At 47.3% G+C, this 14408-nt stretch overlaps 1 protein-coding gene across 1 annotated transcript in view; it reads right to left on the bottom strand.

The window, feature by feature from the left end:
- The window catches only part of OTOA (otoancorin), a 253400-nt gene that overhangs the window by 175870 nt on the left and 63122 nt on the right, over positions 1 to 14408 (bottom strand). Inside the window, exons 8-9 of the mRNA XM_068247315.1 lie at positions 13105 to 13320; positions 11850 to 12017 (exon numbers count right to left, since the gene is read on the bottom strand). Coding sequence (XP_068103416.1) covers positions 11850 to 12017; positions 13105 to 13320 — 384 coding nt within the window. The remainder of the gene's footprint in view (positions 1 to 11849; positions 12018 to 13104; positions 13321 to 14408) is intronic.

The raw sequence follows: 14408 nt of genomic DNA, 5'->3' as shown, positions 1-14408 counted from the left end.
TATATATTTTTGTATGTTGGTATGTAACCTCGCCTTTCCAGTGATGGTTAGCCTAGGCTATTTAGTTATGCAGCCTTCTGCCCCTAAGGCACTCTGGAAAAGCAGGTGTTATTTCTCCTCACTTTGGAACAACAACAAACAATACAATACAATACAATACAATAACATTTGTTAAGCGCTTTTCTCCCATAGGACTCAAAGCGCATAGTTGTGTCTCAGATTAATACAGGGTTGCAGGCTGGGTTGTGTTACAGAGGAGATAGTCAGATGTTCATGAAAGCCAGACTAAAGAGGTAGGTTTTCAGTTTAGACTTAAAGAGACTTTGTAACACATTTTTCAGCCTTAGTTCTTCTATCCTATACGTTCCTATGCCTGTTCTAATCTGCTCTGGCTTACTGCAGTCTTTCCTAATTGCACTGTCTCTGTAATAAATACAAGTAGTCCCTTACACACTCCAATGAGTTCTGGGTCACCATGAGCTTGCTGGTAGTGTTGGGCGAACATCTAGATGTTCGGGTTCGGGCCGAACAGGCCGAACATGGCCGCGATGTTCGGGTGTTCGACCCGAACTCCGAACATAATGGAAGTCAATGGGGACCCGAACTTTTGTGCTTTGTAAAGCCTCCTTATATGCTACATACCCCAAATTTACAGGGTATGTGCACCTTGGGAGTGGGTACAAGAGGAAAAAAAAATTTAGCAAAAAGAGCTTATAGTTTTTGAGAAAATCGATTTTAAAGTTTCAAAGGGAAAACTGTCTTTTAAATGCGGGAAATGTCTGTTTTCTTTGCACAGGTAACATGCTTTTTGTCGGCATGCAGTCATAAATGTAATACATATAAGAGGTTCCAGGAAAAGGGACCGGTAATGCTAACCCAGCAGCAGCACACGTGATGGAACAGGAGGAGGGTGGCGCAGGAGGAGAAGGCCACGCTTTGAGACACAACAACCCAGGCCTTGCATGAGGACAAGAAGCGTGCGGATAGCATGCTTTGTACCACCATGCAGTCATAAATGTAATAAAGATAAGTGGTTCAATAAACAGGGACCACGCGGCAACGCTAACCCAGCAGCAGCACACGTGATGGAACAGGAGGAGGCGCAGGAGGAGAAGGCCACGCTTTGTGAGACACAACAACCCAGGCCTTGCATGAGGACAAAAAGCGTGCGGATAGCATGCTTTGTACCGCCATGTAGTCATAAATGTAATAAAGATAAGAGGTTCAATAAACAGGGACCACGCGGCAACGCTAACCCAGCAGCAGCAGCAGCAGCAGCACACGTGATGGAACAGGAGGAGGCGCAGGAGGAGAAGGCCACGCTTTGTGAGACACAACAACCCAGGCCTTGCATGAGGACAAAAAGCGTGCGGATAGCATGCTTTGTACCGCCATGTAGTCATAAATGTAATAAAGATAAGAGGTTCAATAAACAGGGACCACGCGGCAACGGTAACCCAGCAGCAGCAGCAGCACACGTGATGGAACAGGAGGAGGCGCAGGAGGAGAAGGCCACGCTTTGTGAGACACAACAACCCAGGCCTTGCATGAGGACAAAAAGCGTGCGGATATAGCAGCAATGCTTTTTGCCGCCATGCAGTCATAAATGTAATACAGATGAGAGGTTCAATAAACAGGGACCGGAAACGCTAAACCATCCCAGATGTTCATCGGTCATGTTACTTGGTTGGGGTCCAGGAGTGTTGCGTAGTCGTTTCCAATCCAGGATTGATTCATTTTAATTTGAGTCAGACGGTCTGCATTTTCTGTGGAGAGGCGGATACGCCGATCTGTGATGATGCCTCCGGCAGCACTGAAACAGCGTTCCGACATAACGCTGGCTGCCGGGCAAGCCAGCACCTCTATTGCGTACATTGCCAGTTCGTGCCAGGTGTCTAGCTTCATGCCCGGTTTCAGGTCCAGCGGTGCCAGCCACAAATCCGTCTGTTCCTTTATTCCCCTCCAAATTTCCTCCCCTGTGTGCTGCTTATCCCCAAGGCAGATCAGCTTCAGCAACGCTTGCTGACGCATGCCAACAGCTGTGCTGCACTGCTTCCACGATCCTACTGCTGCTGGTGCTGGGTTAGCATTTCCGGATGAGGTACAGCTTTGAGATGCGTTGGAGGAGAAGGAGTCAGAGAGGTAGGTGCTGCTGTTGTTATCCAGCTGTTTGCGGCGTGGGCAACACCCGCGCCGTAGCAGGTGAGGAATCGCTGCCAGGCTCCACAAGGTTCACCCAGTGCGCGGTAAGGGAGATGTATCGACCCTGGCCGAACGCACTCGTCCAGGTGTCAGTGGTGAGGTGAACCTTGCAGGCAACGGCATTCTTCAAGCTTCGGGTTATTTAGCTGACCACGTGCTCATGCAACTCAGGCACTGCAGAGCGCGCAAAGTGGTAGCGGCTGGGAACCACGTAACGTGGGATGGCCACTGACATCATGCCCTTGAAGCTGTTTGTCTCCACCACTCGATATGGCAGCATTTCGCAGGCCAGAAGCTTGGCTATGCTGGCTGGCTGTTACTGCCACGGCCCGGGGGTCATTTGCTGGCAATTTCCTCTTGTGCTCAAACATCTCAGAAACAGACAACTCAACCGTAGCGCTGCACACCGAAGGGCTGTTGGTTGTTGTGTTTGATGAACACTGGGAGACCTCAAGAGCACTAGTCCGGAAAGTGACAGTGTCAGCATCGTCTGATGTTTGTGAATGTTGTGAACCACGCAATGGCTGGGCTACTGCTGCTGCTGAGGCGGGTCTGGTGGTGAGTCTGGTGAACCCAAGGGAGGCAGTGTTGCTGGTGGTACCCTGTCCTGCCGCGTTTGCCCACAGAGTGGGATGTTTGGATAGAATGTGGCGGCTCATGCTGGTGGTGGAGAGGTTGTTAATACTTTTCCCCCTGCTCAGGCGGGTCTTGCACACCTTGCAAATCGCCATGGTAACATCCTCAGTGCAGTCTTCAAAGAAAGCCCAGACTTTAACTGGCTGAGGACTCGGACCTCGTGCGTGATGTGCTGGTGCTGCTTAACCCACTGCTGGACGCTTGAGAGGTCATCCAAGTAATTATCTGGTCCTGTTCTTTTGGATCTGTGAGGGTTGTTGTCCTGGACAACATGGGCAGTATTGAGTGGGTTTTCTTGGGTGCTCCCCTGTGGCCTGTACGTGAACCGTCAGGGGAAACACCTCTTCCCTTGCCCCTCCCTCTTTCACCGGATTTCTTCCTCATTTCACTTATCCTTAAAGTACACGCTGACTGGCAGCAGTACAGTGGCAGTACAGAAATGCTATACAGTGGTGGGTGAGCGGTGTACCACTATTGTCAGCAGTGACACAGAGCACAATGCTATACAGTGGCGGGTGAGCGGTGTACTACTGTTCCCAGCAGACACAGAGTGGAAGTAAACACAATGCTATATAGTGTGGCTGAGCCGTGTACACAGAGTGGCATTAAACACAATGCTATATAGTCTGCTATATAGTCACCCCGAACAGGGTGATGTTCTGCAGAACCCGAACAGTGGCAAACACTGTTCGCCCAACACTACTGGGAGGGAACGCAGATTTTAGTACCTAAACACACGATACAACATGTTTTCCGGGGTCGGACTCTGAGGCACATACAGATGGTCCCGATCATCATCCTCATCATACAACTCTTCTCCTGAGTCTGACCCACCCACCACCTCTGCCACCCCAACATCCCCAGACACAGACCCCTCATCGTCCTCAACATTAACTTGGGATGCTGGCCTGAGCCAGACCTCCTCCTCCACATCAGGCCCCATCATCTCCTCAATGGCAGCCCTCATTAATCGCTCTGGCGACGGACTGATGGACACAACGTTCTCCTCCGGGGAGGGCTGCTGCTGACCACTGGCTGCTGGGGTGGATGTTATAGCTTGCGTGGGGCGTTGGCTGTTGCTGTTGTTGGGAGTGCTGCTCACAGCGGAGGTCTCTGGGGAACTCATGTTGAGCTCATATAGTGGTTGACGGTGAGTGGAGTATTACTGATCCCAGCAATATACACACTGACTGGCAGAGTACGCAATGCTATATAGTGTGGCTGAGCGGTGTACACAGAGTGGCAGTAAACACAATGCTATATAGTCTGGCTGAGCGAGCGGTGTACTACTGTTCCCAGCAGAATCAGAGTGGCAGTAAACAATGGTATATAGTCTGGCTGAGCGGTGTACATAGAGTGTCAGTAAACAATGGTATATAGTCTGGCTGAGCGAGCGGTGTACTACTGTTCCCAGCAGAATCAGAGTGGCAGTAAACAATGGTATATAGTCTGGCTGAGCGGTGTACATAGAGTGTCAGTAAACAATGGTATATAGTCTGGCTGAGCGAGCGGTGTACTACTGTTCCCAGCAGAATCAGAGTGGCAGTAAACAATGGTATATAGTCTGGCTGAGCGGTGTACACAGAGTGTCAGTAAACAATGGTATATAGTGTGGCTGAGTGGTGTACACAGAGTGTCAGTAAACAATGGTATATAGTCTGGCTGAGCGGTGTACACAGAGTGGCAGTAAACACAATGCTATATACTCTGGCTGAGCGAGCGGTGTACTACTGTTCCCAGCAGACACAGAACAGTAAACAGAATGCTATATAGTGTGGCTGAGCGAGCGGTGTACCACTATTCCCAGCAGACACAGAACAGTGAACAGAATGCTATATAGTGTGGCTGAGCGAGCGGTGTACCACTATTCCCAGCAGACACAGAGTGGCAGTAAACAGAATGCTATATAGTGTGGCTGAGCGAGGTACACAGAGTGGCAGTAAACAGAATGCTATATAGTGTGGCTGAGCGAGCGGTGTACCACTATTCCCAGCAGACACAGAACAGTGAACAGAATGCTATATAGTGTGGCTGAGCGAGCGGTGTACCACTATTCCCAGCAGACACAGAACAGTGAACAGAATGCTATATAGTGTGGATGAGCGAGCGGTGTACCACTATTCCCAGCAGACACAGAACAGTAAACAGAATGCTATATAGTGTGGCTGAGCGAGCGGTGTACCACTATTCCCAGCAGACACAGAACAGTGAACAGAATGCTATATAGTGTGGCTGAGCGAGCGGTGTACCACTATTCCCAGCAGACACAGAACAGTGAACAGAATGCTATATAGTGTGGCTGAGCGAGCGGTGTACTACTGTTCCCAGCAGACACAGAACAGTACACAGAATGCTATATAGTGTGGCTGAACGAGCGGTGTACTACTGTTCCCAGCAGACACAGAACAGTACACAGAATGCTATATAGTGTGGCTGAACGAGCGGTGTACCACTATTCCAAGCAGACACAGAACAGTGAACAGAATGCTATATAGTGTGGCTGAGCGAGCGGTGTACCACTATTCCCAGCAGACACAGAGTGGCAGTAAACAGAATGCTATATAGTGTGGCTGAGCGAGGTACACAGAGTGGCAGTAAACAGAATGCTATATAGTGTGGCTGTGCAAGCGGTGTACTACTATTCCCAGCAGACACAGAGTGGCAGTAAACAGAATGCTATATAGTGTGGCTGAGCGAGGTACACAGAGTGGCAGTAAACAGAATGCTGAGCGAGCGGTGTACTACTATTCCCAGCAGCGACACACAATGACTGGGGGGGACCCTGGCTAGCGTGGCTGGAGCGCGAACTACCCTGCCTGCCTACCCAAAGCTAAACCCACAGACAAATGGCGGAGATATGACGTGGTTCGGGTATTTATTTACCCGAACCACGTGACAGTTCGGCCAATCAGAGCGCGTTCGGGTCCGAACCACGTGACCCGTTCGGCCAATCACAGCGCTAGCCGAACGTTCGGGGAACGTTCGGCCATGCGCTCTTAGTTCGGCCATATGGCCGAACGGTTTGGCCGAGCACCGTCAGGTGTTCGGCCGAACTCGAACATCACCCGAACAGGGTGATGTTCTGCAGAACCCGAACAGTGGCGAACACTGTTCGCCCAACACTACTTGCTGGTTAGTCTGTACCTCTCTGTAATAAATCAATGTATCTTTCCTCTGTCATGTCTGTCGGGCTAAGGCTTGATTGTGTGGAATGTGCAGGGCTGCTTGTGATTGGTAGAAGCGATACACACCCTCTGCAGGCCCCCTGCACACTCTGAATGACTCACACACTATGCTTAGCTGAGCCTATTACAAGCTGGTTAGTTTGTTTGTAAACACTGCCTAAAACTGTTAATTACAAGCCAGGATTGCAGCAGAGAGTGGCAGAAACAGTACAGAGGGGCACAGGAGAAAATAATGAATAGAATGGTATGCTTTTTAGTGTAAGAATATTAGAGTACAGATTCTCTTTAAATGCTTCCAGGGATGGAGCTGTCCTTATTTGGTGTGGCAGGGATTTCCAAAATGTAGGGGCAGCATGACAAAAGGCTCTGTCTCCAAAGGTTTTGAGGTGGACTCTGGGGGTGACCAAAGTGTTACGTCCTTTTGATCTAAGATTGTGGGGGGTGTGATGCAATTGCAACAAGTCCTTCAGGTATCCAGGGCCCAGATTGTGCAAGGAGTTGAATGTCAGTGAGCCAATCTTAAACAGAATTCTCCATTTTATCGGTAGCCAGTGGAGTGAGCTCAGGGTTGGTGTTATGTGGCAATGGCGGGGTTGGCTCGTTAACAGCCTTGCGGCGGCATTCTGTACTAATTGCAGGCGGCGTAAGTCTTTCTTATGCAGGCCCGTGTAGAGGGCGTTGCAGTAGTCTAACCTTGATGTGACGAAGGCATGGACAAGGGTTGGAAGATCCTCTGAAGGAATTAGGTGTTTAATCTTTGCAATATTCCTTAGATGAAAGAAGGAATGTTTCACAACAGCTGAGATTTGATTCCTGAAGTTTCATTTCCTATCAATCAGTACTCCTAGGCTGCGCACACAGTCTGAATTTTTCAGGTCTGAGTTCCCTATCCTTAGCGAAGTTGGTTGAGACTGGGGCTGCTTTGCTGTTGAGCCCTGGCCCTCGATAACAAGAACCTCAGTTTTGTCAGCATTAAGTTTTAGCCAGTTAATATTCATCCACTCCTGAAGCTCAGCTAAGCATGAGTTTATTTGTGGAGTAGGGTCTGTGATGCCAGGTTTGAATGACAAATATAGCTGGGTGTCATCAGCATAGCAATGGTATGTGAGGCCATGTTTTTGTATGATTTCTCCAAGTGGCAGCATGTATATGGTGAACAGTAAAGGGGATAATATTGCGCCCTGAGGTACACCGTATTTTAGTGGTACAGGGTTGGAGAGGAAGGGCCCTAAGGCTACCCTTTGTGTTCTGCCAGCCAGGAGGGAGTTGAACCACTGGAGAACAATGCCATCTATGCCACAGTACTCTTGTAGCCTGTTGAGCAAGATTTCATAAACGACTGTGTCAAAGCCGCTGAGAGGTCGAGCAAAATCAGGATGGAACATTGACCCTTGTCTCTTGCAATGAGCAGATCATTGCAAATCTGGATGAGGGTTGTTTCACAGCTGTGATATTTCCTGAAGCCAGATTGAAGAGGGTGAAGGATGTTGTTTCTGGAGAGCCTGGCTTCAAGTTGGAGGTAGACAGCCTTTTCAATAACTTTTACCAGAAAGGGGAGGTTAGAGACAGGTCTGTAGCTGTTTAGGGCATCTGGGTCTAAGGATGGTTTCTTGAGTAGTGGCCTGACGATTGCTTCTTTCAGAGTAGAGGGAAACCACCCTTCTTGTAAGGCACCGTTGACTATTTTGTGGAATGTCGGTGTAAATAGTTCAGAGCAAACATTCCTCAGGGATGCACCTTGCTAGCAGTAAAGTATTTGTGTGGCAAATTAAAGACTGTAAACTGGGATTAGAAAAGATTTTACAATGGGCCAACATTGACTAAATAATTTATAAAGCAATTTTGTAAAAAAATAAACAATGCTATTCATTAGGTTATATTCACTTAAAGCAGAACTGTAAACTCCTCAAAAAACAAACAGTTTCACTTACCTGGGGCTTTCTCAACCCCCCAGCAGCCGCTTCCTCAACCCCCCCTTGCCGGTCCTGCATGATCCTTCGTTCTGCTGCTGCCAGCTAGTTTTGTTACCGTCGACTTACAAACTGGCATAGGATGCTATTGCGGGCTGGAACGACTTACAAACTGGCGCAGGACACTATTGTGGGCTGGAACTCCAAAAAAGCTTCCCGTAGCCCGGGACGCGCAGGCGCAGTTGCCATCGAGTTACAAGTCGACGGTAACAAAACCAGCTGGCGGCGGCAGAACGGAGGATCGTGCAGGACCGCGCGGGACAGGACGGCTGCTGGGGGCTTGGGGAATCCACAGGTAAGTGAAACTGTTTGTTTTTTAATGTGTTTACAGTTGCGCTTTAAGTTCTCCTTTAAGAAAAAATGAATATCAGCACTAATCTGTAATTAGTGTAGTTTGAGGACAAACTGTAATAAGTCCTATGGGGTGAATAGTAGGGATGGTCGCTGGATTCCGCGGAATTAAGATTTCCGTGATTCCAGCCGGAATTTGGTGATTCCGTTCCGTTCTGACGGAACAGAATTGCTATATCACTATGGCAGAATTTCCGCGGAAAAATACAAAATTCTGCTGAATATTACGGAATGCAATTTTTTTTCCCCCACCAAACTAATTTTTGCCTAATAAGAAGAATTTCTGCTCGACAGACTTACTTATTTCCCTCTTCCTTCCTCTCTAGGAGGGTCTTGTCTTCCAGGGAATTGTAGGATTTCAAAAGCCAGCTTACATACATTGGCCGGGAATCGAACCCAGGTCTAGTGCTTGGTAGGCAGCTCTCCTCACCACTATACCACCACCAACACTACATGCTGAAGCCAGCCTAACATGTACCATTGTGATATAACCAAGAGAAAAATTAGCTTGCTTAGGGATTTGTAGGATTTTAAAAGCAAACTCACATACATTGGCCAGGAATCAAACCCAGGCCTGCCGCTCTGTAGGCTGCTATCCTAACCATTATACCACCAACACTACATGCTGAAACTTCTTTGAGCAGACTTACTTCCTCCCTCCAAAAGACACACATACATCCCCATAAAATCATTCAACAGCAACTGCGTGCACAGTCTTTGTGGTAGGTTCTATGGGCTACTATTAGCATAAACAAGGTACCATTTGCTATTACTTAAATTTTTCCGTCAGAATCCGGAATTCCGCAGAATTTTACGAAAATCTGACGGATTTTCATAGCGACGGAATTAAGCGCTGGCGGAATCCTCGAATTTCGGCGGAACGGAATTTGCTGTTTCCAATCATCCCTAGTGAATAGTAAAACCATACAGAGGTGGGTTATACATTAAAATTATCTTGAAAGGAATATATGTATCAGAGGATGTCCCGCCTAGATGACAGGGTGGCAGCGGCCCAGCAGACAAAGACGCTTGGATCAGCAGAAGGATGAATGTCTATTCAAAATTTCTTATCACCTTCATGTGGAGGAGCAGCAGGCACAGCAAGGTGTAATTACTGCTGATGCTGTCTACCAGGATGTTCATATGTCTACTGGTAAGTGGATGTAATGCATTACAGAGAGCCCATCAGTCCATCAATCTCGTTGCCTTCTCTTCTTGTGACTTCCGCTACATATCCATCCCAAATTTTTATGTTCTATTAACACATTTCGATTGTGTATGCGTAACAGATCGCCCCCTTGCAAACACTAGAGGGGTTTGTGCTATCAGACTTCTCTATTGCATTACACTATAGTATCACTTGGTCACTTTATTGAAGTGAATATAAAACCTCACTCACAAAATGTTATAATAGAGAAGCCTTTTTTGCCAGGGAGAGCTGACTTTTTCCATATTTTCGTCAGTGTAGAGTGTCAGGCTCAGTGCTGGCTGGAGAGACTGTGCTATGCCTGGTACAGACCATACGGGGTTTGATTCATGAAGCTGTGCTGCTATAGCAGCGTGAGCTCCATGACCAGCAGCGCGACCTAAATCCAGGGATGCACGCTACGCTCGCTCCTGCAGCGTCGTGTGCCTTAGTTACGCGCGTTGCTTTCATAGCAATGTGCTCTCCTTTAAATGCTGCCTGCTGCTGCGAAGTATCGTGATAGTGCTAGTGAAGTATCGCAGTTGCAATTCTTCACAGCAGCGGGCATCATTTAAAGGAGCGCTCGTTGCTATGTAAGTAATGCACGTAACTAAGGAAGGTACGCTACGCTGCAAGAGTGTACGTAGCATGCATCCCTGTATTTAGGTTGAGCTGCTGGTCAGGAAGTTCTTGCTGCTATAGCAGCGCACCTTCATGAATCAAGCCAAATGCAATTTTACTGTTAGATAGACAGTTAAATAGATAATTTCTGACAGGTCTGATCTGATTTCCGATCTTTTTTTCTGATAGATTTTGCATATTAGTGATCAGAAAAACAATCGGAAATCAGATCGGACCTGCCGGAAATTATGTATGATCTGATGCTGAAAAGCATACAGAAGCACGTTAATGTGCTCAGGCCCTAATGAGGCCTTGTAGTTAAACACTGAGGGCTTGTTCACACCTAGGGCGTTTTTTTTTTTTTTTTTAAGCGCCGGCGATTTTAAAAATTGCCCTAAAAGCGCTTGTGCAATGATTCCCTATGATAGTGGTCACAACTGAGCGGTTCGATTCCGACCCGCTCAGCAAAGCGCTGCCTGTACCATTTTCTGAGCATTTTTGTTCAATGGAAGGTATAGGGAAATCGCAAAGCGCTTAAAAAAAGCGCTTTGTATAGCGATTTCCCCAGCGCTTTAGTGAATAAATACATTGTATTTATTCATTTCCAGGTGAAAGAGTTCACTTCCTGACTGACATCAGAAAGCGAAAAAACAAATCGCTCTGCAAAAGCGCTTAGAAAAGTGCTTAGAAAAGCACAGAAAAAAACTCTCAATAAATCGCTCAGCGCTTGCAATAGCGCTGGCGATTTATGATGTGAACAAAGCCAAAAACAACATTTTAGAGGTAATGCAATTACATTACATGACAGGAAAACTATAAAATAAAATAAAAAAAAAAACAAAACAAAAAAAACAGGTATCCCAAGCAGGAAACACTTTCCTATTAGATAAATATCAGAATAAAGCTCCATTTTGCAAAAACCTAGTGGTAACTAGTTCACTTAACATGAAATGTATGCTTTCCCACTCAAGTAATATGCAAGGCTGGACACCCAATACAGAACGCTAATCGAAATCGCTTAATGTTTTTGTAAGCAATTTTTAGTTCTTGCCTTTGCAGAGCGATTGCAGTTTACAAATAGTAAAATTACTGCAATATTGCTTTTGTACAGCGATTGCACAGCGTTTTCACAGCATTTGTATATTTTGCATTGGAAGTAATCGCTCCATAAAAGCTGTAGGCACCGCGACTGCGATATTCCTAGTCGCAATTGCTCCTGTGGGCTCGCCTCCATTGACTTTCAATTAAAATGGACCACCAGAGTAATTAGGAAAATTCTGCAGCCTTGCTGTAAAAAAGTTATAGTTATAGTTACCTGTGGTGTTGTGTCCCGCGAAGCTGTCCTGAAGACCTTCCATCTTTGTGGGACAAGATACCACAGGTAACTATAACTTTTTTTTACAGCAAGGTTGCAGAATTTTCTTAATTACTTTGGAGGTCCACCCAGTGCTTTTGGAATCGCCAGGTATTTCCAGAAACTCCAAAGCTCCGAAGTGTGGCTTAACTCTCTAGTGGGCCATTGCCCTCATAGGAAGACAACAGGCTTGGCGACACATTGGGGAAAAGGGGACTGGGGTGGCACCTTAAACACGCTAGTATGTGTACAAGGCTTTAGTCATAGCACATGGCATAGGAGGTCGTACCTTGCTTGAGCTTACCTAGGTTAAAATTTCAGACACACCTTTATTGATCAGTTACCTTACTGAGGATACTTTCTTGCTGTGCAGGTGAAAAACCTGATGCATGCTGGGTAAGTCCATTTTTCAGAGCCAGCAGTAGGTCCCTTGTATGCATCTCATGGAACAAGTCCGCACTGACACCGCTCACCAGTTCTCCAAGCTGGCTTACATTGAAGTATGTTAAATTCTATGGTTAACAGAAAAGTAATTAAGTTATTATATCAAGTATTAATCAAAGGAACATCTTATCTGCTTTTCTTAAAGAGGAACTCCAGTGAAAATAATGTAGTAAAAAAAGTGCTTCATTTTTTACCATAATTATGTATAAATGATTTAGTCAGTGTTTGCTCATTGTAAAATCTTTCCTCTCCCAGATTAACATTCTGACATTTATTACATGGTGACATTGTTACTGTGGGCAGGTTATTTAGCTGTTTCTAGCTGCTCTGTCTGTTACAGACAGCTAATAACAGCTATTTCCTGTCTCTGAACATTGTTACATTGTGGCAGTTTGCCAGCAGTACCGCGGTATTCAGAGCCTCTTGTGGGAGGGGTTTCAGCACAAAATCAGTCACACAGCGCCCCCTGATGGTCTGTTTGTGAAAATCATTGTCTTTCTCATGTAAAATGGGGTATCAGCTACTGATTGGGAAAAAGTTCAATTCTTGGTTGGAGTTTCTCTTTAAGCTGGTTTTACACTTGTGCGGTGCGATTCTCCTGCAGCAGGAGAGACCACCACAGGAGAATCGCACCGCACCAAAGCCCAATTATATTACCCTGCGGCAGACAGTGCCAACACTCTCATATGCACAGGCCCGCCGCCCCCTCAGTGATGTATTCCCTGCTGGACAGGAAGTACATCTCTGGGATATATCATGCATGGATGACTTTGTGGTGGACATGCAGCAATTTAATTACCTCTATCGCATTCAGTGGCATAGCTAAGGCGCTATGGGCCCCAGTGCAAGTTTTAGATTGGTCTTCCCCCCTCAAGCACTCTATACTGTATATAACATTATATGCAGGGGCGTAACTAGAAATCGTTGGGCCTCCCTGCAATACTTTTGATTGGCCCCCCTCCCCTTCCTTGCTTTCTGCACAGGTAAACTGAGAACCAATGCTATTCAATTGGCTAGTACACACTTGAATGTGTTTTCTCCATGCAGATAAAAACAGACAGCAGTCATGCACTGCAGGTATTTTCTCTATCAATTAAATTAGCTTATGTAAATTTCTTACCACAGCGCCATAGTGTGAAAGGCCCTGAGTGTTACCTTCTCATTGCAGAGGAACTTTCTGGTAAGGATCATGACTTGGCTCCTGGTCCACCCTGTGACCTGCTGCAGTGTTAGTATAGCACCCTGAACAGCTTCTGCTGACAGCGATTCCAGCTGCTGTATGGTCAGGCCTACCACTGCATCCGATAGAGATCCCAGACTGTCATTCATTGTCTGATTTAAGGTGGCAATGTGAAGGAGCTGAGACTTCAGCTGCAAAAAAAAGAGCGGCAGCACTTTTACTATGAAGATTACAATTATTATCTGCAGTAAACCGAACGTTCCATTATGGCAGTCATAAACAAAACCTGTTTTCATGCAGTAATAAATGTCAGCCTTCCGCCTACAAATCTTTCCTAGGTAAAGGCAAGGCAGTTACTTCATTTCCTTGCGGTGCTAAAGCCTCTAGAGTACTGCATTTTTGAGCCTGCAATTTTTTCACTGTGAAGACAGCATATTCAGTACTAGATCTGTAAAAAAAGGTTTAACCACCCTGGCGTTCTGATTAAATCGCCAGGGTGGCTGCGGGAGGGTTTTTTTTAAATAAAAAAAAAACTATTTCATGCAGCCAACTGAAAGTTGGCTGCATGAAAGCCCACTAGAGGGCGCTCCGGAGGCGTTCTTCCGATCGCCTCCGGCGGCCAGAAGTAACACGGAAGGCCGCAATAAGCGGCTTTCCGTGTTTCGCTTACCTCGTCGCCATGGCGACGAGCGGAGTGACGTCATGGACGTCAGCCGACGTCCTGACGTCAGCCGCCTCCGATCCAGCCCTTAGCGCTGGCCGGAACTGTTTGTTCCGGCTACGCTGGGCTCGGGCGGCTGGGGGGACCCTCTTTCGCCGCTGCACGCGGCGGATCGCCGCGCTGCAGCGGCGATCAGGCAGCACACGCGGCTGGCAAAGTGCCGGCTGCGTGTGCTGCTTTTTATTTGGTGAAAATCGGCCCAGCAGGGCCTGAGCGGCAGCCTCTGACGGTGTTGGACGAGCTGAGCTTGTCCAGACCGCTCAGCTGGTTAATACTCAGCCATGGCTTCCTCTAGCAGCATAAACACGTGTGAGTCCCACACCAGCCTCCCGCGGTTTGCCGTTAAGCCGCCATCAGCCTCGGTAACTGGCTCAGTTGCATCAGTCCTGGTCTACTGCGCACGCACGGTAGGCCCACGCATGCACAGAAGACCCAGACTGGACCGGACTGAGCCTATTACCGGGGCTGATCGCGACTGAACGGCAGACCGCGGGAGGACGGCGTGGGTCTCACACGTGTTTATGCTGCTGGAGGAAGCCGCAGGTGAGTATCAAATCT

Source organism: Hyperolius riggenbachi, chromosome 7 (genome assembly GCF_040937935.1).
Source record: "Hyperolius riggenbachi isolate aHypRig1 chromosome 7, aHypRig1.pri, whole genome shotgun sequence".
NCBI lineage: Eukaryota > Metazoa > Chordata > Amphibia > Anura > Hyperoliidae > Hyperolius > Hyperolius riggenbachi.
The sequence above is the reverse complement of the archived record's forward strand: the minus strand, read 5'-3'. Positions and strand labels throughout refer to the sequence as shown.